General features: G+C 43.7%; 1 protein-coding gene across 12 annotated transcripts in view; it reads right to left on the bottom strand.

Annotated features, from left to right (window-relative positions):
• LOC135897507 (intermembrane lipid transfer protein VPS13A-like) overlaps window positions 1–22,892 on the bottom strand; it is a 1,023,564-nt gene that overhangs the window by 380,518 nt on the left and 620,154 nt on the right. For all 12 annotated transcript variants that reach the window (XR_011514733.1, XR_011514732.1, XM_070539327.1 and 9 more), the window contains one exon: window positions 11,487–11,702. Coding sequence is in view for 10 of the 12 variants with exons in the window: in XM_070539327.1 (XP_070395428.1) it covers window positions 11,487–11,702 (216 nt within the window). In the remaining 2 variants the exon portion in view is untranslated. The remainder of the gene's footprint in view (window positions 1–11,486; window positions 11,703–22,892) is intronic.

The following is a 22,892-nucleotide window of genomic DNA, read 5'->3' as shown; positions in this document are numbered from 1 at the left end:
GAATTCAGAATGTGCACTTCAAACATGGCGAAAATAAATCTTTTTTTTTTCTCCATGCATTTCACATTGTGCTTGGTAAGTACAGTTGCCAATCGATTTTATGGGCACAAGGAGTCAGTCTATCCCGTGTTGTGATACCACACTTAATCGCAAATGAGGTTGACTGGTATAACATATTAATGGAGGGCTTCCCACGACAGCTCACTGCCAGCCGCTCCGCCAACCTTTGGAAAATTTTCACTGCGCTCGTATGTGGTCGTAAAACAGTGCCACTTGCACTGCAGTCGGCAGGCAGAGTTTTGGTTTGGTGCTGAGTTAACGTGGTGGCACTTTTGTTCACAGCCACCAGGTTTTCGCCATCACTCCCACAGATAAGAAAAATGAAATGGCCCATAGTGGAGCGTCTGAAATCTCGGTGGGCCTAATACTTTGGTTCTAGGAGCAGGTGACAGTGCCATGGAGAAATCTGACTGGGTAAACACACAGGTCTGAAAAATCAGGCATTATAAAAATTGATCGTTGGCTGTATTTGACATTCTTGCCACTACATATGGGCCTCATGCAAACAAATTTGCTTCACTATAATTGATAGCACATCAAGGCGTTGATTTTTCGATTTTTTTATCACAGAATACTCCATTGAAATAAAACATGACGAATTAAATTTCACTTTTACTTCATTATATCCAATAATTTGTTATTCGCCACAAGAGCAACCTACAGATGGAAGCACTGATGACGTATTAGTGTGGATAAGTGGTCAGCGACAGGCGCTGAAATCGCGAGGGTACATTCTGTGTGCGTCTAGAACTGAAGGCAAGCTCCGGATCTAGTCCCCACGCAGTTGTTTTGTAGTACCCCCCAACCTGTAGCACGTGTGATGGCAGTTACATTGGCTTCGGACAAATAGGGCTGCCAGCAGCATCAGCTCTATTAATATTTATTGATGCAAGGAATAATCAACACTTGCAGAGAGAAAGTCCACTCAGCAAATAGGTAATAAATAGGCTTGCCTCACTGCACATGATAGTAAGGCTATGAAATCACTCATGGGTTGCTTGCAAGTATCTGCAAGGTCATTGGTCAGGTTCAAGGTTGGGACACCAGAGAGCGTCACCTCTGGTAAGGCTCTTTTATACCTTTTTACCTTCATGAGAGGAATGTTCTCCTCACATATCGGATACCTTTCCCCTTCCTGCAAGTCTGGGGGAAGGGCGCACATGTAGCAAGAGCGAGAGAAAACCAGGAGACGGCACAGCACGCTTTTCCTGTGTCTGCACACTGGTTCTCGAAACACCACCTAAACTACGTGAAGGCCTGAGTGCTCCAAGGCAATATCATCACTACGTCACATGGATGTACAAGCTCGTCCACTCTTAGAGTGAACACAACTCACTGTGGCCGCGCTCCGCAGGGCGCCAGTGCGTCCGGCGCGGTGGCGCATCGAAGCAAAGCGGCGCAGGCGCATACGGACCCAGGAGAGGTGCCTTGCGTCGTCTGCTACAGCGCTGGAGCGCACCGCCGCTTGCTTTGCTGTACACTTCGCTAGACCCAGGTGACTGAGTGCCCGAGGCGGCATTGCAGGAAGGTGCGCTTCACTAACTTTAGCATTTTCCAGCTGGTTCCGTCTACAGCTTGTCAACAGCCTGCTTAATCAATATACATAAACAGAAGCAAGCTTCTCACCACATAAGTCACTTAGCATGTTTTTCATATGTGATGAGGGTAAAAATAGTCATTTTCTCGCGGTCTTTATTAGGCTGGGGCCCTCTTATTTTACTCTCACAGCACTTGGTGTAGTGCATACCGAGAAACCTATCAGGCGCGCTCTTGGTTGGAGTCATCATGAGATGAGCCTAGCGCGCCGTTTCGAGCATGTCTTGATGCTAGAACGAATGTGCTTAATTGACTTAAGAAAACGACCGAAACCCGCTATAAATTTCGCAGAAAGTTAGAGAGCGGTTGTTCAATCACGCATCATCATGTTTGCCATGGATTTTACCATCAAGGAGGGCAATGCTATTACTTCGACAACAACTAAGAAGTGATATCCGCTGCTTCGCACTCTCTTATTGACACATTAATGTCGCTGGTAGGAGAGCTTGGAGCGCTTTACGCGATGTAGGAAAGTGCTCTCCCCGGCATAGCAACTGGGCTGGGCTGAGTGGGTAAAACCCAAATATGAATACGGCACAGGAACCCTTGCCGCGGACAAGCGATGCTGTTGCCGTCGTGGGGAAGTGGCCAATCCGTGTGTTGGACGAAGGCGGCCACGACATTTAAACCGACGGTCATGAGGCCGGCATGGTGTCGTCTGCCCACAGCATGCCGGTGGTCGGCAAACGGACTCGCCGTTTGTAAACGCTAAGCCCGGCCCAAGCCAGATTGCTGTGTTAAGGCCAGTCTACTTTTTAACTGACCATGGGCATCAGCCCGATCAACCGCTGAGCCCCCCCCTTTTTTTTGTGTAGGTCATGCTACCCCATCCTAGCTTAATATGATGATGCGGTGCAGCCAACGACTACTCAAGTGGGTGACTGGCCACTTAGGACCTACAGATTCTGGGATGACTCGCCAAATCGAAAGACACCAGAGGTGTTTCCATTAAACGCATTTCCGCCGACTTGCATGATGAATTGCATTTTGTTCGGTTGCTGGTTGCCATGGCACTTCGGCGATAAAAACGCTGTAAAAGTGCAGGATGATTTCATTTCTCCGGTGCGCTTTGGAAACTAGCCATGTCGCGGTTACTGGAAAAAGAAAGACGACGCATTGTAGATCTGTGCCTACAAAACTATTCTCAACGCGTTATATCGGAGATGACAAAAAGGCCACTGAAAACTGTATATAGAATTGTCCAGGCCTGCAAGAAGGATGGAAGAATTGCGGATGCTCCCCGTAAAGCCCGGCAAAGAGTGACCATTGTTGCGGCGGCTGCTGCAAACCCGACCTCCACCGTTCAAGAAATTAAGAACAGCCTCAGGCTGGGTGACGTCCCTGACACAACTATCAAGCGTCGCCTCTAGGCCCCAGCCTAATTAAGAACGCGAAAAAAAATGACTGTATTTTTACCCTCATCACTTATAAAAAACATGCTAAGTGATTTATGTGGAGAGATGCTTGTTTCTGTTTATGTATATTGATTAAGCAGGCTGTTCACAAGCTGTAGACGGAACCAGCTGGAAAATGCTCCAGTTATTGAAGTACGCCTTCCCGCAATGCCGCCTCGGTCATTCAGTCACCTGGGTCTAGCAAAGTTTGCAGCAAAGCAAGATGCGGCGCGCTCCAGCGCTGTAGCAGACGACGCGAAGCACCTCCCCTGGGTCCGTGTGCGCCTGCGCCGCTTCGCTTCAATGCACCGCCGCGCCGGACGCACTGGCGCCCCGCGGAGCGCGGCCACGGTGAGCCGTGTTCACCCGAAGAGTGGACGAGACTGTACATGCTCATACATGTTGGGCCGTGGCCACAGGATCACTTGCTGCTTGCTACACCACATTTCAAGTGCGTGTATATTGCGATACTAATTTACAATGTGCTTGTAACAAAAGTTGCAGTTGTAGCGCACTTTGTGTCTGTGCTTATCTGTGTGTGCGTGTGCATGTGTGGTGCCGAACAGCAAAAGTTTGCTGTGGAAACACAAAACAAATGTTGTGTGCAGAACTGCTGCAGTATGCGACAGGACCGCGGGTTCACGTTTTCAAGTTTCCTCGGGACAAGAACTAGTGCAGGAAATGAATTAATTAGAACCATTCCACAAGCTAGTCTCATTCTCACAGAGCACTCCAGGGTAAATTCTAATCCGTAACTTTTTTGTGGAAATCGTAGTGAAGAGAAACAGTTAAATGTATATTCGAGAAATGTCTAGCGAAAGCACTTGGTTAAATATTTAAGACACCGATTAGCAGTTCGTTGCCTTATTTAAAGAATTTTTAATGTTTCTGTCAGGTTTGCAAACTTCACTTCTAAGAAAGCGACATCGTTTGTGAAACACTGTATGCTGTGGGGTCTCACACGTGCTCTTAAGGCAAAGGAACGACAACTTGTCGCATAAATAAGCAATGCGTAAATAAAGACTGCCCAAACAAATTCGCCCTTATTGTTCTCTGAATGCACCATACTTTTAGATATGTTTAATAACAACAAAAAACTTGCTCCAGCGAGGTGAAAATTTGCGCTACTTGTGCTGGTAAATGTGTGGTTCCCTCATTCTAATCCTACTCCTGAGCACCCCACTGGCCCCAGCTGCATGGTGCCACTCGTAGAGCGCTGGGGCCTTGTCACTCTATATGGCATTGGCTATCGATGCGTCCACAAAGTGCAATCGTGCCAACATGAGTATGCAGGGGTAAACAGGTGTGTATGCTCCCGACAAGGTGTACACACGGCATTGCTTTGCTGTGAACAATTTAGCCCAATTTCATGGCAATGAAATGCGTTAACTGTAGTGAACTGGTTATATATTGCTGTCTAATGGCACATTTTTGCATGAAATCCACCAAAACTTCCTTTTCACTTGAAATAAGCACAAATTGCCATTCAACTGGGCACTGGCACTCAGCCAAACGATGTTCATATTGGTTGAGTTCTAGGGGCTTTTTGTGCATTCTTTGCTGGCATTCTGCTTGCTCTGCTAATCTTGCACTAGTTACAAAAAAGTCAGCATCCCTGTGCAGCGAAAATAAAATAGCAAGGTAATGTGCACTTCCCATCACAGCATACATCTGTGTTTTTTCTTTATTTGTTAGCTGTGAAACGCAAACAATGAATTCAATTAAACAAGCTAGGCCACTGTAAGTGACAACCTTTTAGCCCAACCTTAATGCCCATACCTTTTAGCAGGATCACCAGGTTGCTTCAGATGATATTTCTTTTTGTGGTAACACTCAAATGCGTAATTGAAGCCCTAAGCTGCCCTTGCATGGTTACATGCAAAGTTGTAATCATATGACAGGCTAAAATCATTAAGCTGCCCTTGCATGGTTACATGCAAAGTTGTAATCATATGACAGGCTAAAATCATTAGGTCGTTTTATTTCAGCTAATAATGGCTGCTGTTTCCTATCCAGTTAACAAATCCCCACTGAAGAGCATAAGGACAGCAAGCACCTTTCAGTTGAGTGTTATGACGTGCTGCATCTAAAGAGTGCTGCCACACAATGATCCTCACTAATATCGAATTCCAACGCGATAGTGTTAAGGGTCACATGTCGCAGAAAATCTGACATCGGCATCCGGCATCCCCGTGAGCGAAAATTCCCGTAAATATCTAAGTATATGTATATTCAACGCCTTGTTATATGACATGCGGTGTCTTCATCATCATCATCATCGTTATCATCATCAGCCTGGTTACACCCACTGCAGGGCAAAGGCCTCTCCCATACTTCTCCAACTACCCCCGTCATGTACTAAATGTGGCCATGTTGTCCCTGCAAACTTCTTAATTTCATCCGCCCACCTAACTTTCTGGCACCCCCTGCTACGCTTCCCTTCACTTGGAATCCAGTCCGTAACCCTTAATGACCATCGATTATCTTCCCTCCTCATTGCATGACCTGCCCATGCCCATTTCTTTTTCTTGATATCAAATAAGATGTCATTAACTCACGTTTGTTCCCTCACCCAATCTGCTCTCTTTGTGTCACCCCTCCCCCCCCCCCCTAAACGCTACACCCATCATTCTTCTTTCCATATCTCGTAGGATAGTCCTCAATTTAAGTAGAACCCTTTTCATAAGCCTCCAGGTTTCTGCCCCATATGTGAGTACTGGTAAGACACAGCTGTTATACACTTTTCTCTTGGGGAATAATGGCAACCTGCTGTTCGTGATCTGAGAATGCATGCCAAACGCACCCCAGCCCATCCTTATTCTTCTGATTATTTCAGTCTCACGATCGGGATCCGCAGTCACTACCTGTTTTAAGTAGATGTATTTTCTTACCACTTCCAGTGCCTCACTACCTATCGTAAACTGCTGTTCTCTTCCGAGACTGTTAAACATTACTTTAGTTTTCTGCAGATTAATTTTCAGACCCACCCTTCTGCTTTGCCTTTCCAAGTCAGTGAGCATGCCTTGCAATTGGTCCCCTGAGTTACAAAGCAAGGCAATATGATCAGAGAATCGCAAGTTACTAAGGTAATCTCCATTAACTCTTATCCCCAATTCTTCCCAATCCAGGTATCTGAATATCTCCTGTAAACATGCTGTGAATAGCATTGGAGAGATTGTATCTTCCTGCATGACGCCTTTCTTTATTGGGATTTTGTTGCTTTCTTTTTGGAGGACTACGGTGGCTGTGGAGCCGCTATAGATATCTTTCAGTATTTTTACATAAGGCTCGTTTACACCCTGATTCCGTTATGCCTCCATGACTGCTGAGGTTTCGACTGAATCAAATGCTTTCTCGTTATCAATGAAAGCTATATATAAGGGTTGGTTATATTCAGCACGGTTGTCTATCACCTGATTGATAGTGTGAATATATTCATACTATAGACCATATTAGACATATATTCACACTATAGACCACTATAGACAACAATGGACCATATATGGTCTATTGTTGAGTTATGGAATCCTGCCTGGTCCTTTGGTTGACAGAAGTCTAAGGTGTTCCTGATTCTATTTGCAATTACCTTAGTAAATACTTTGTAGGCAACGGACAGTAAGCTGATTGGTCTATAATTTTTCAAGTCTTTGGCGTCCCCTTTCTTATGGATTAGGACTATGTTAGCGTTCTTCCAAGATTTCGGTATGCTCGAAGTCATGAGGCATTGCATATACAGGGTGGCCAGTTTTTCTAGAACAATCTGCCCACCATCCTTCAACAAATCTGCTGTTACCGGATCTTCCCCAGCTGCCTTCCCCCTTTGCATAGCTCCCAAGGCTTTCATTACTTGAATTGTAGCACGAAGTGAACACGGACAACTCGCCCAACTTTCTATCCTTTTGCTTTCTTTACTTCTTCCAACAATCCTCGTGGGATTTCAAATTCCTCTAGACTATTCTCTCTCCCGTTATCGTCGTGGGTGCCACTGGTACTGTATAAATTTCTATAAAACTCCTCAGCCAGTTGAACTATCTCATCCATATCGGTAATGATATTGCCGGCTTTGTCTCTTAATGCATACATCTGATTCCTGCCTATTTCTAGTTTCTTCTTCACTGCTTTTAGGCTTCCTCCTTCCTGAGAGCATGTTCAATTCTATCCATATTATACTTCCTCATGTCAGCTGTCTTATGCTTGTTGATTAACTTCGAAAGTTCTGCCAGTTCTATTCTAGCTGTAGGGTTAGAGGCTTTCATACATTGGCGTTTCTTGATCAAATCTTTCATCTCCTGAGATAACTTACTGGCATCCTGTCTAATGACTTCATGTCTAATGATGTCACCGACTTTTATTGCATACTCCTTAATGATGCCCATAAGATTGTCGTTCATTGCTTCAACACTAAGGTCCTCTTCCCGAGTTGAAGCCGAGTACCTGTTCTGCAGCTTTATCCGGAATTCCTCTATTTTCCCTCTTACCGCTAACTCATTGACCGGCTTCTTATGTACCAGTTTCTTCCATTCCCTCCTCAAGTCTAGGCTAATTAAAGTTCTTGCCATCCTATGGTCACTGCAGTGCACCTTGCCAAGCACATCCACATCTTTTATGATACCAGGGTTAGCGCAGAGTAAAAAGTCTATTTCGTTTCTAGTCTCGCCATTCGGGCTCCTCCACATCCACTTTCGTCTATCCCACTTGCGGAAGAAGGTATTCATTATCCGCATATTATTCTGTTCTGCAAACTTTACTAATAACTCCCCCCTGCTATTCCTAGAGCCTATGCCATATTCCCCCACTGACTTGTCTCCAGCCTGCTTCTTGCCTACCCTGGCATTGAAGTCGCCCATCATTATAGTGTATTTTGTTTTGACTTTACCCATGGCCGATTCCACGTCTTCGTAGAAGCTTTCGACCTCCTGGTCATCATGACTGGATGTAGGGGCGTAGACCTGTATGACTTTGTACCTCTTATTAAGTTTCACAACAAGACCTGCCACCCTCTCGTTAATGCTATAGAATTCTTGTATGTTACCAGCTATATCTTTATTAATCAGGAATCCGGCTCCTAGTTCTCGTCTCTCCACTAAGCCCTGGTAGCATAGGATGTGCCCGCTTTTTAGCATTGTATATGCTTCTTTTGTCCTCTTAAGTTCACTAAGCCCTATTATATCCCATTTACTGCCCTCTAATTTCTGCAATAGCACTGCTAGACTCGCCTCACTAGATAACGTTCTAGCGTTAAACATTGCCAGGTTCAGATTCCAATGGCAGGCTGTCCGGAATCAGGGATTCTTAGCACCCTCTGCTGCATCGCAGGTCTGACCGCCGCCGTGGTCAGTTGCTTCACAGCTGCTAGACACTGAGGGCCGGGGTTTGATTGTTGCATTAATATAGGAGGTTGCGGCCAAGTACTGCACCAGCCGGGTGGCCAATCCTGCTTTGGTGAAGGAGTGCGCTACCGGTTCTGGTCACCAGGATCAGGCCGCACTCCAGGCCTGTTTATGCAATTTTATGCACATGCGTTTTCTTTTTTTTTTTATCCGGGGGAAAATTGCGCGGCACTGGCATTAGAACTACGGTCCTCTTGCACACGAGGCGGGTGCTCTACCTCTATGCCACCGCTGCACCTTGCAGTATATGTGGGTTATATTGCCACACCATTTTATCACTAAAGTTGCTTATACTTTGTCTTACATTCTTGAGAAAGTTATTCCTCGAAATTTTGGGAATGAGAGCCCACAAACAAATGTCTTGAAACAAAAAACAAGAGCGCAAGCCTTTTATGTTGAATCTTCTCAGATTGAAATACTAAAAGCGTGACACATTAAGAGAAATCTAAAAATTATGCAATTTTCTTAGTGTGGCTGTGCACTACCTCTGGGATTAGCCCATGCAAGAGGCTGTATTTCTACCAGAAAACTTGCCTTCATGCATAGCCTTCACTACCAGCGTTTCCAGGTAAATATTTAGGTTACATAAGCTGCAGTTGCCGGGAAGCATCAGAAGCAGTCAGGGATCATTGAATGCTATCGTGTTACACTCTTAAAGGTGATGCTTAAGCATCCTCCAAATTTTAACTTTCCTTTCGTAGTAGCGAGTCAAAATAGAAAAGTTACAATTTACTTGTGAGGCAAAATAAACTCACCCTCGTGGCATCAGAACCACATATTAAAGAACACCTCAGGCCACCATGTAACCACAAAGCAAGAGTTATGCAATTATTGCAATTATCATGATGCAGTTATTACAACATAAATTGTATGGTGTGTTAATGAGTGCTTGCTGTGTGATATGCACGTCAATTCACTAATGTGGCTTTGTATCACAGGAACTGCGGAGTGATCAACACATCTTGACAAGTCTCTAAAGCACAGCATTCATGTATCGCTGCAAACCCCTTGATTTCTTTAAAATGAGTGACAATGCTTTCTGTAGTTCAGTTGAAACACAAAGTGACAATAAAATATAAGTATAATTGTGGTGAGCAGTGGGTGTAGCAGTCACAAATTGCGCACTCGACATGGGCAGTCATTGATTTTACTACAAAAGCGCAAGGCTAACTGCTTCTGTACATTGCCAAAAAATGCAAACGAGACTTTGGGGCAGTGCTAAAACCACGGAAGAAATGGTCCTTAAAGATATGCATGCCATATGTGCACATGTAACATGTTGAGCCCAGCAGACAATGTGTGGTGCGATCCATACTATCCGTGGTACTGTCAGCGCCCACCAGACAGCAAGTCTGCTCGACCTCTTGGCCAACAGTACCAAGGTTTGATTTTGCTGTGTAGAGAACCACAGTAAAATAACAAACCAAAAAATTGTGCAGCAAAATATATTTGATACACAAAAGACTACAAACAAGGATGTTAGAACAGTGTGATGTTCTGATGCACAGTACAGTTGGCAATGCAGTTTTCTTATACAGAAGGGTCCACAACTTTTTTCGAATTATTAAGCAATTAGAAAATGCAAATCTGAATGAGATAAAAAGAAAATTGTTAAATTTGGGAGTCAGTGATGAAAGATATGGTTTCATGCCTTGCTAACAATATCTTCACATCGGCGGTATGAAGCAAAGTCAGCCATACTTGTGCATTCACTTTGTCCCCTCATCTGATAGCGTTGCCTGCATTGGGACGACGCTATCATGAAAAGTGCTGGGGAGCAATGCTTCGTCTACGTGTCTCCAAAACTCGAGATTATGCAACCTCCAGTACTAAAAAGGTGTGGGAAGACAGTGCACATGATACCATGTCATCATCTCCAAGCATATATACTTAGTGCAAGTGATCAATTAACCTCTAAAGCAGAGCGCGTGGGCTGCATATGCGCTCAGTGGTGCCAACAGCTATGTGCAGCTATGGCCATGCAAAAAACCGGACATATGCCAACCTGCCCTCCATTCCTCCCGTCCTCCACCTACCACCCTCGTGTGCACTTGATTGCATTATTGCGAGCTCACTCCATTCCCCACCTTTCCCCTTGCTCGTACAAGATGCTGCCGCTGATTAAGCCACAATCCTTCTTAGCTCACCTTCACATGCTTTCACTGGCACGTAAAGCATACAGTACTCAGGGCACAATAGGATCTTATCGCTCTTGGACTTCATACAGAATGTGATGCTGCTTTGCTTCAGCAATCAATATTGGTTGTGCGGTTTGAGAGGTATGTTCACAAGCAGCTGCATGTATTTCGACCATTTGACTATCTGTGTCAGCAGAAGTTTCCATTTATTGTTTCAATATTCCTTCATGGTGGTAGTGAAATTTCGTTATACTGAAATCGTGTATAAACACACTTTATTATATAGAGGTTAAAATAAATGGTGTTCAATGGACAAAAACATTTAGAAAATTAAATACTTTGTTATATTGAGAATGATGTTATATTGAAGTTTGTTATATCGAAGTTTAACTGCAATGGACTTCTACATCTATGGTGCTCTATAGACAAGTTATAAAAGGCTAAATACTTCGTTATATAGAGAATTTCATTATATTGAAGTCAGTTATATTCAGGTTTACTAGATCAAAAAAGAAAGAGCTTGCGCGAGCAGTGCCTTGAATCATTTGACCAGACAACTAGTCAGACTTGTTTCTGATGTCATGCAATATACGTTGTCACGATCCACCCGGGTTCATGAACAAGGGAGGGCTCGAGGCACCCTCTGACAGACGGACGCTCCACAGCGTGGTGGTGCTGAATGATGGTGCTGACACTGGCGACGAGGATGGGATCCTCGTGACATACGTAGCATTTAACTTGACGAGCATCAGCCAAGATGTTGTGATTGGATTGTTTTGAATGCATAGAACACAGTAGTAAGTGATGCTAAGGAAACTTCAGTATCAAGTGCGCATCTGTCCATTGTCTCTTTCGTGCATTCATAACGAATGTGCACCTCCTTTCATCACTCGCCAAAGCCCACTGACCCTGATCTGCAGCGGCAGGCCTGTCTTGTTGATAATCCAGTAGGGAGCATAAAGGGACAGGTCGAGGCTGCCCCTGTCGGCTGGGTGGATGGTGATGCTGAGATGCCGGTGCATGCGTTCCGCCTGCTGGGGCTGCATGCCAACCACTCGGCTCTCGTCCAAGCTTGCCGACAGCTCGGCCCAGCCCTTCCACGAGGAGCCCAGGTAATACGGCACCTGTCAAAGGGAGACCTCTTCACTGTACATACAATAAATGCAGCTTAAAATGAGCCACTAATGAATCACTGACCCATTCCCTATTGGCTAGGAACACAGTTAGGGAAAGCCCCAGGAAATGAGCAAAGGCTCCAACAAACATTTTGCAGACTTGGGAATTCCATTATTCCCCACCACTGTCATTTTAGTGAATTTGCTGTTAAATAAAGAAGCAATAAACACAGTCACGAAAAGTAAAACACTATGTTTTACAGAAGAATCTTGTACAAGTTCACACATGATTGAGACAAACTATAAGATAAACATTCTTTATGTAATTACTAGGGGCAATGCAAACATCAAATTTTCAATTTTGAAGCAAATTAGAATAATGAAAACCAAGTGCAAATCAAATATTTTTCTATTTGCACTTGAAAAGAATATACCTTGAATATACCTGAAAGGAACTTCTCCCAGCTTTCTCTCTTCACCTGATGTCATATTCGCCTTCCCTGCGATATTATGTGTTTAAACTCGATGAGATTTTCTGTATTTGGCAATCTACGTAATATGGCCCATGCTTTATTCTGCCTCTTTTGCACATCTCTAGTCTTCATTCCACCAGGGAACGTGTCTTCAAAGTGAACCGCCATTCATTTGCGGGATATACTCCTCAGCAGCGTCAATAATAAAAGCGGTAAAATATGCGACAGCATCATCTATAGTAAAATTGTTTATAAAATTGGGTGATAAATGAGTAGATTCTTTAAAATGCTCCCAGCCGGCTGATGCTACTTTTCACTGAGGAATATTTGGAGGGTCGTCATGCCGCATTATTAAGTTTAATATTACAGGGAAGTGGTCACTTCCGAAAGGATTATTGATGAGATTCCATTCCAGATGAGGCAGAAGAGAAGCAGAGCCCATTTCTAGATCTATCGATGAATATGAGTTGCATCGGATGCTATAATAGGCTGGTTCCTTCTTATTAAACAAGCAGACACCAGATGTAAGAATAAAATTTTCAATAAGTCGGCCTCTTGCGTCGCACCATGTGTCTCCCCATAACGTGCTGTGTGCGTTAAAATCACCCACGAATATGTAGGGTTCCAGAAGTTGATTTACGAGGTTATAGAAACCTGTTTTTTGGAGGTGATAGTTCGGGGGTATATATATATATATGGAACAAACAGCTACCAACTTATCGAAAAGAACGCCTCTAACTGATACTGCCTCAAGGGTTGTCTGTAAGGCTGTGTGGCAACAAGCTACAGACTTGTCTGCAAGGATTGCTACACTGCCGCACGAGGCGTTAGCCTTGTCATGGTCCTTTCGGAAGATGGCGTACTGACGAAGAAAGTTTGTTTGCGTGCATTTTAGATGAGTCTCTTGGACACACAGCAACATTAGATTATGTTTGTGTAGGAGTTCTCTAATATTGTCAAGGTTATGAATGAGTCTTCTAACATTCCATTGCAGTATTTGTGTCTCCATTATGATAAATGTATTGTGTGCTGTGTGCTTAAGAGACGAAGATTAGCTCACGGGTCCTTTCCAGATGCTGTGACAAGAGCTTTGTCTTTTCTGGAGCGATCGCGAGAGTCTCGCCGCTCCTTAGGTGCTGATGGCGTCGTTTGGCTGGTAGTTGTGTCCATCGCCTCTTGCGAGACACTGGACACACGCTCTTCTGAGCGCTGTGCTTGACCTGAAGGCCTCAACACTTTGTAAGAGACCTTTGAGGCCACCAGCCCGGAAGTCGATGGCCCCTTCTGCTGGGGTGGCGGAGAAGTGCTAGCTGCAGCCGCCAAGGGGGCAGATGGAGTCACCGTAGGCTTACTGTGTATGGGACAGAAAGCCAATGGGAGCCGTTGTGGCTCCGACCCCTGAAGCACCACTTCGGCAAAGCTGTTTGCTGGCCGGTATGACCCCCGCCTGTGAGCCTCTTTGAACGTTATATTTTTCTTTACTTTGATTGTGACGATTTATTTTTATTTTTTTTTTCAATTTGTGCAGCACCACAAGTATGCGGCACGGCACGCTCACCATCACAGTTTCATTTCATTTATTTCATTTATTTTTCCCTTAAAGGCCCGAAGGCATTACATAAGGGGGGAGCAAAATCAAAGTCAAAGAGAAAAAAAAAATTTTTTGACAAAAGAGAACAATAACAAAAAAAGAGTATGTAACAGTAAAATGTTCTTGTCACGCGTATACAAAGCAAAGTAAAATTCACGGGATTGAAACACGAGAAAAAAAAAAATATAGATATATATATATGAAACACTCAATGAATACACGAGAAAAATACAGTGAAAAAGGAATCACAAGGGAAAGAAGTAAAAATAGAAAATAATCAGCTGTTCAGAGTGTTGAATTGAATATGACAGGAACCTTTTGCCCTCATGAAAAATGGTCATTTAGTTTATCCCGGAATGTTTTGCGGTTAGTGCATGATGCGATGGTATTTGGCAGGCCATTCCATAGTGCTATCGCGTCCGGAAAAAATGATGACTTTAAAGCTAAGGTGCGACAGTTGATGCGTGCGATGCTATGGTCATGGCTTAGGCGGCTAGACGTCCTGTGCGGGGGTTGCAGCTTTTCGTGTCTCGTGCGTGGGTGATAGTAGAAATGATGAAGAAGACAGAGGCGAGATATAATGCGGCGTGACTCGAGTGATGGGATGGCCAGGGAGTGTTTCAGCGCGGTAATACTGGTTTTTCTTGAATAGCATGATGATATAAATCGGACGGCGTGATTCTGCACGGCTTCAAGGTCAGCGGCGAGGTACGCTTGTGATGGGTGCCAAATGGATGAGGCATATTCAAGTTTTGGGCGAATGAATGTTAGATATGCTAGTTTTTTTATGTCGGGGGATGCGGCCTTCAAGTTACGGCGTGGACACAGTGTGGAATGTTCTGGCAGATTGCAGAGGAGTGTTCATTGCTACTACACTTGGCAAGAGTCAGCCGACCTCGACGGTTCTGGGAACTGTGGCCAAACCTTTGACACTTGAAGTATCTAAGGGGATATGACACATACGGCCAAACATGAATCTTGAGGTACCTGGGATCAATGGTTCCGGGCAAAGTACTTGAACTGAAAGTAAGTATTAGGTGTTTGGTCTGAATTTCTTTTCTATCCCACCTCATCTTCATTCGTTCGACACTGATAACATTCTGATCCCTCCAGCCCTCCAGGAGTTCAGCTTCAGATAGCTCCAACAAATCTGCATCGGAGACAACGAAGCGGGTGGTATTCATGGTACGATTGGGGGTAACTGTCACTGGAATATCCCCAAAGGAAACTAGATTAGCTAGTTTTTCATGCTGTTTCTGATCACAGAGCTCTAGTAGCAGATCACCACTTGCCATTTTCGATGCTTTGTACACTGGTTTAAAGACTTCAGTCAGAGATTTCGTGATGAGAAACGGTAAGATCATTCTCACCGTCTTTCCAGATTGATCAGAGTGGACGATGTGAAAGCGGGGAAAGGTGCGCGTTAGGTTGGCCAAAACTTGAATGACTTCGGTGCAGCCTTGCTTAAGAGGGCGATCAGGAAGTGGGGGAAAAGAAGTTTCCATGAATAAACATAAAAAATTTGGCAACAGCGCCAACCGCCCACCACGGAGCCCAATGAGGGGACGCGGCAGAGCTTGCATGCAAGTCTGCACAATGCCAGTCGTATGCCGCCACTATAACCAAATATGGTGTACCCAATGTTGCATAGCCACACAAGGTTAACCCTTACTGCCAAGGAGAAAGGAAGTAAATGGAAGAGAGAAGAAGACAGGAAAGGCTAAAAAGTGGGAAAGAGACGAAGGTTTCAGGAAAGAGAGATAGGGGAGAGAAAGTGGGCAATACAGCAGCAGCAGCAGCTTCAGTATGTTGCCTAAATGCTTCTTCTTGTTTGCACAGCTCCTGGAATTCTTCGCTGGTCATGCCGTTTGTCGCCAGGGCATGGCGTGCCCGGCACCGGTTGAACACGTGGTTGTTGCCGACAATTCGTCATGGTTTTGCCCTATCGTCCAGGCGTATGACTGGCGTGAATTTCCTGCGCACTTTCTTCCTGGGGCAATTCTGCGCACTCATGTGGATGCTGCTAGCGTGGCCACTCTGACAGGGGACGCCATCGGATCAGTGACATCAAGCTTCATCACTACAAAAGTTTTGTCGTTCTGGCGCCCCGGCAGTGGGCAATGCAGCAGCAGCAGCAGCAGCATATTGCCTAAATGCTTCTTGTTTGCACAGGCACGTAACTTCAACACCTCGTACTGTATCCGATCCGATATTTGATTCCTGCTGCTGCTGTGTTGCCCACACAGTTGTTTGCGTAGTAGACTGACGACTGTAAATAGTGCTTTGACATCTTTGTTACCGTTCAAAATGAGTCCTTTGAATTGTGGCGACGTTGAGTCACACCTTGGCCCAACGGAAAAGGAAATGTTGTCGCAACTTTTATCTGGCCAAAGTAGCATGACTGCCTCTATCAGTGATGTACTGGCTAAACAGAGTAAAATTGAAACAGATATCACTGATTTAAAAGAGCGCATGCTTAGCTTGGAAGCTCAACTGAGTACTTTACGCTTATTGCAAACCGATGTTATTAATGTCAAGAAAACAGTAACTGATTTCGAATATAACGTCTCCAGCTTGCTATGTAAAGTCGAATTAGAAAACAGAGGTAGAAGAAACAATTTCATCATGTATGGCCTAAATGAACAAGACGGGGAGACAAACGATAGTCTCTTGAATGTGATCAAAAAAGATGTTTTCAAGGAAAGGCTTGGACTTACTATTGATAATGTAGAAAGATGTCACAGGCTAGGAAAGAAAAAAGAAAAAGCACGCCCCATGATCCTAAGATTCTTGGACTATCGCGATAAAAGTTCAGTGCTGAAAGAGTGCAAAAAGCTTAAAGGGACAACGCTGTCTATAACCGAGGACTTTTCTTTGAAAGTTCGGGAGATAAGAAAAAAATTATGGCAAAGCTCAAAAAAAAAAGAACGTGACCAGGGCTCCAAAGTTAAACTAGTTTTTGATAAATGCAGCATAGATGGTGAAATGTTTGTGTGGGATGTGGAAAAGGACAAGGGCTGTAAGCTAAAAAGAAGGAGCAAATGACCTGCTAACACTTGCCAATCACCATTCACCATCTTAAACCTTAACTGCCGCAGCGTTGTCAACAAAGTAGAACAGCTTGAAGGCATCCTTTGCTCGCTTGACCCTGATATTGCCGTACTGACGGAAACGTGGTTAAATGAAGATATATATGATAGTGAATTTGTCCCAATAAACTACAGAATAATGCGAAAAGACCACGATATAAGAGGAGGGGACGTAGCTATTCTTTTTAAACATTCCCTTCAAATCTTAAGAATGCCGGACACCTCGGAAATAGAAAGTGTTTTCTGCACCTTTTGGATTAGCAACGTCAAATACACTTTTGGTGCCGTATACAGGCCCCCTAACTCGCCTGTCGCAAACTTGGAATGCTTAAGAGAATATATGTACACCCATATAAAACAAGCAGATGAACTAATCCTAACTGGCAATTTTAACTTGCCAAATGTCAACTGGAGCACATTCACGTTCCACTCCACCACAAATATTGATAGTGAAATGATTTGATATTGCTTTTCATTTTGACTTATTACAGGTAGTTAAGGATTTCACTAGAACCCACAAAGATTTAAATGCAGTTCTAGATAAATTTTTTGTAAGTGGAAATATACAACACGATGCCTCATGTATGGTCACAGATGGCATTTCTGATCATCAAGCAGTGGTATTGTCATTGCAATGTGCCCCTCGTAGTAAAAATGACAAGATTCAGTATTACCCGAATTTTTCTCGTGCAGATGACGCGTCTGTAACTGATACACTAGCATTTCACCTGGACGACTTTAAAAATAACACAGCTAGCATGAATGATCTGTGGCTTTTATTTAAAGGCATTATATTCAACTGTATGCAACAGTTTGTCCCAAAACTTGCGAGGAAGGCTACGCGTCAGAATCACTGGATTTTCCGGGAGACGTTGCGCCAGCAACGCAGGCTTAATCAGCTTAAGAATTCCGCAAAATTGAAAACTAGTTCTAATTCTGAAAGGGTCATTGAGGAAGCATCAAATAAATTAAAACAAATGATCATAAATGATAAAAAAAAATTACTTTAATGTACAGCTTCCTAGTTTCATGAAAACGTTTCCAGGGAGATTCTGGAGGACCGTGAGTCATTCTTCTTCCCTGTCCAATATGTTTATAATAGGCGGTGAGAGTGTACATGATGAGCAGGTTGTATGTTCTACTTTTAACAATCATTTCAGTAGTGTGTTCACAATGGATGACGGTTGTCTGCCTTCTTTTAACAAAAGTTTGCATTCCATTCCCGATATTGTTATTTCTGAAAATGGTATACGTCACTTACTGTTAAAAATTGATGAAAAAAAATCCCCCGGTCCAGATGGCATACCAAACACTTTCTTAAGACGTTATGCCGAGTGGTGTGCGAAATACTTGGAAATTTTGTTTAGTAAATCGCTTCAGGATGGCATGCTTTCGGACAACTGGAGAACAGCAATAGTCAAACCCTTATACAAATTGGGGAACAAGAATTGCATAAAAAACTACCGACCAATTTCTCTCACTTCGACGACATGCGAAATTTTTGAACACATAATCTATAAGCATGTAATCGGTTTCCTTGATGAGCATTGCGTATTGACAAACGCTCAGCATAGATTTTGGCAGGGCTTTTCCACAACCACTCAGTTAGCAGAAATAATGCACGATTTTGCCAACACACTAAATAATAGAAAACAAACTGACGCTATATTCATGGATTTCAGTAAAGCATTCGACAAAGTAGCCCACAGCAAATTACTTCACAAATTAAGTTTTATACTTAGAAATGATCAGCTATTAAAATGGATACAGGCGTACCTGACCAACCGTTTTCAATACGTTAGAATAAACCACACTTCCTCCAACACATTACCTGTTGTCTCTGGCGTGCCGCAGGGATCCGTGCTGGGTCCTCTTGTATTCTTACTTTATATAAATGACATTGGCAATAATCTATCTGTAAAAATTAAACTTTACGCAGATCACTGTATACTGTATGATGAAATTGACTCACCCCAAGATCAAATCAGGCTAAATAATGACTTTGGCAAAATAGTTGCATGGTGCCATCAATGGCAAATGGCTATTAACTATGAAAAAACCATCTTTATGAGAATAACACTAAGAAAAAAGCCCCTTCTCTTCCACTATTTTACCCAGAACACTTATATCTCCGAAGTATCTCACTATAAATATCTCGGTATACACATAACCCACAATCTTTTTTGGTCAAAACATACTGACACTGTAATGGCTCATTGTCTTCGCAAATTGTTCACCCCCAGACGGTCGCTAAAATTCTCCACACCAACTGTCCGCCTCCTGGCATATAATACAATAGTTCATCCTACTTTAGAACATGCAATAACCATTTGGGACCCCTACACAAACACAAATATTGAGAAATTAGAAAGAATTCAAAGGAAAGCTGTCCGATTCATCTTCAACTCTTACGGTCGAACTTCTATAACAGATCTCGTTAAACGTAGTGGCTTCTCTTCGATTACAGAACAAAATCGTGTTCCCCAATTAAAATTCTTTTTCCAGCTAATGAATGGCCATTACCATATTGATGCCTCACACATCTTAACACCTTTAACTGGTTATGCTACTCGTCATAAACACTCCCTAGCAGTAACCCTAATACACAACACAACAACTGCTTCAAATTTTATAAGAACAATAGTGGATTGGAATGAACTTCCTGATGAAGTCGTTACACAAAATTCTTTATCCCATTTTCAGGCAAAGCTGCATTCATGAATCAACCGCACATACTTTATTTGCTTCTTTCTTCATGCGTTTTGTCCTTTTGTCATTTTGAATTCAAGTGTCGGCATGATTGCTCCAACTGTATGTTTGTATGAATGTACTTGTATGTTCCCACCCTGCTAAGATCTTGCAAAAGATTGCAGTATCTATAAATAAATAAATAAATAAATAAATAAATAAATAAATAAAAAGGCGACTGCCCATTTCCTCCAAGTGGGTCAGTCTGGAGGTGCAGTCTATGTGAAGCAGAGGCAAAGAGGTGTGTTGCATCCACCGGGGGACCTTGATGGTTCGAACACGCGGCATCGGCTCACTCCCCAGGATCCCCTGTTCTTCAGACACGGCTAAGCCGCGCATGGCTACACAAGTGAGTATCCAACCCTCATGTGCTCGGGTACGTGGTGTCATAAGGCACCAAACGCCTTCTGAGGCTGACGCCCCTGGGTGCACAATCTGACTAGTGATACAAAAAAAGTCTTGCTGCTTGCTGAGGGGAGCTCAAGAGCAAGCTGCAGAGTTCGCAACACCAGACAGCGCTTGCACCAAATAAAGGCGAAGCCGTGTTAACTAGGGGTGTGTGTATATTGAATAACACCGAATAGAATCGAATAGTGAACGTACAAATAATTCGATCTGCAAATCAAATGTCTACTATTCGATTTTTCATATACTTGATATTGTTAAGATACAACAGGTGCTTAAAAGTCATGGTTCATTCAGTCTACAGACCTGCACAGTGCCATATATGTTGCATGCGATGCGAAGCCCCTTGTGCTTGATGCTGCCAAAATGAGCGTTACACTTTGTTTTTGCCACAAAAAGAGCGTGCCATATGTTCTGCACAGGAGCTGACGGACGAGGCAGACTATCGGCAAGGCGGAAACCAAAACAATGTTTATTGTCGGAGCTCAACAGCAACTTGAGGCGTGAGAAGGTCTTTTCTTCACTGGGACCGCAAGTCCAGGCGCTGTTCTTGTTTAGGAGGGAACGAATGGGCTCCGTAACGTCGGACAAGTGAGGTATGAACCGTGCGACGTGATTGGTCATTCCCATCAATCGTCATACTTCGCTGACGTTGGTCGGTGGCGGCAGATCTCTGACAGCCTTCACCGCATCTGGTGAGATCCCGTCTGCCCCAATCAATACTCCAAGGAACTTAACCGAACTGACCCGAAACACACACTTCTTTTCGTTAAGGGTTACACCCTCCTCCTCTAGGCGAGCTAGGACTGTAGCCAGACGCTTGTCGTGCTGTTGACGATCTTTCCCGAAGATTAGAATGTCATCAATCAGGTTCACGACTCAAGGCAAGCGCTCAAGAACCCTCGACATTAACTGCTCGAAATACTACGGTGCCGTGGCTATACCAAAAGGGAGTCTCGTGTAACAGTGCCGGCCGAACGGCATTATAAATGTAATGAGTTCCTGGCTGTTGGCGCTAAGCTTCACCTGATGGATACTAGACCGCGCATCCAACTTGGAGAATACTCGCGCTGCACCCAACCGGCCGAGGATCTGTTCTACAGTCAGCAAGATGAAGAGCTCCCTTTCTATGATTTCGTTCAGCTTCCTCAGATCGCCGCAGATTCTGTAGCCATCCGATGATTTGGGCATGACTACAAGCCCGACGCACCACTTAGTTGGCGTCTCTACTTTCCGTATGACATCCTGCGACTCAGGTCATCTAGCTCTCTCTTGACAACGTCGTTTAAAGGAATTATTTATTTATTTATTTCAAAATACTGCAGGCAGCAATGCTGCCCTAGCAGGAGAGGGTTACATCAAGTGCAATGACAAAGATTTCACAAAGGAATTTACATTGGCACAATCAACAACAGACGCTGGCAGACAATTCCACTCTTCAATTGTGAGCGGAAAAAAAGACTTCTGAAACATTTTCGTCCTCGCAAAGTACGGGCGGATAACATTCGAGTGATTAATTCTAGAAGATCTGTGTTGTGAGCGGGAAAGATAAGTTTCGCGCGGGAGACCGATTTTGTTTTGATATATCAAATAAAGCATCTTTAGTCTCGCAATCTTTCGGCGTACACAGAGGGGTTCCAGATTCAGTCGCTGCAACATGTCAGTAACAGATGATGTAGATCGATAGTCAGACACAATAAATCGAGCAGCCAGGCGCTGAATTCGTTCTACTTGTGCGATATCTTTAACGTAGTATGGGTCCCATACTGCGGAAGCGTACTCAAGGACTGGTCGAACCAAAGTGCGATATGCCTCGAGTTTAACACTTGACGGCGAGTCTTTTAGCTTCCTGCGCAAAAAGCAAAGTTTATTGAACGCTGTTGTACAAACGTTCTTCAAATGTTTGTCCCATTTTAAGTTGCTTGTGAAGGTTAGTCCTAAATATTTGGCAGACGTTACCGATTGAATAGCTTTATTAGCAATGTGATACGTATGAGACAGTGGCTTTTTCTTTGTGGTTATTGTCATGGCAACGGTTTTATCAAAATTTATTTGCATACCGTTTCGTTCGCACCAGTCCGCGAGTGTACAGAGGCTATTGTTCAGTAGTATTTGGCAAGAGGAGCTCTTGACAACACTATACATCACGCAGTCATCAGCGAACAATTTTATTGTAACAGAGTTATCGACGTTAGAAGCAATGCCGTTTATATAAATTAAAAACAACAGAGGACCAAGCACTGAACCTTGTGGAACTCCAGACAATACCGGCAGATCAGCAGACCTAACACCCGCACACTCCACAAACTGTGATCGATTACTCAGATAAGCCTGCAACCATAATATCAATCTCTCAGGAAGCCCGGCATCCCTTAGTCTGTCAATGAGTAAAGTGTGTGGCACACGATCAAAGGCTTTTGACATGTCAAGAAAAACCGCATCTATCTGCCAACAATTATCTAGAGCTGAAGCAAAATCATGTATAACTGAAATTAGTTGTGTAGTTGTTGAGACAGTCCTCCGGAAACCATGCTGATACTCAACGAAGAATTTTTTTGATTCAAGGTACTGAGATATATGGTGAGCTATTACATGCTCCAGCAATTTACAGCATGTGCTTATTAGAGAAATCGGTCTGTAGTTACGAGCTTCTAGCCTGTCTCCCGATTTAAATATGGGAACTACTCTTGCCGTGAGCCAATCTGCGGGTAAGGAGCATTGGTTGAGTGATGCGTTAAACAGAATATAAAGGTAATGGGACACAATCTCTGAGTACCGTACAAGGAAGGCATTCGGTATGCCGTCAGCACCACTTGACTTTTTCACTTTTATATTTAAAAGAAGAGAAAGTATTCCTTCGCGACCAAGAACTAGGTCGGGCATTGAGTTTGCA

This window comes from Dermacentor albipictus, chromosome 5 (assembly GCF_038994185.2).
Source record: "Dermacentor albipictus isolate Rhodes 1998 colony chromosome 5, USDA_Dalb.pri_finalv2, whole genome shotgun sequence".
Classification (NCBI taxonomy): domain Eukaryota; kingdom Metazoa; phylum Arthropoda; class Arachnida; order Ixodida; family Ixodidae; genus Dermacentor; species Dermacentor albipictus.
This window is presented reverse-complemented; position numbering and strand designations above follow the sequence as displayed.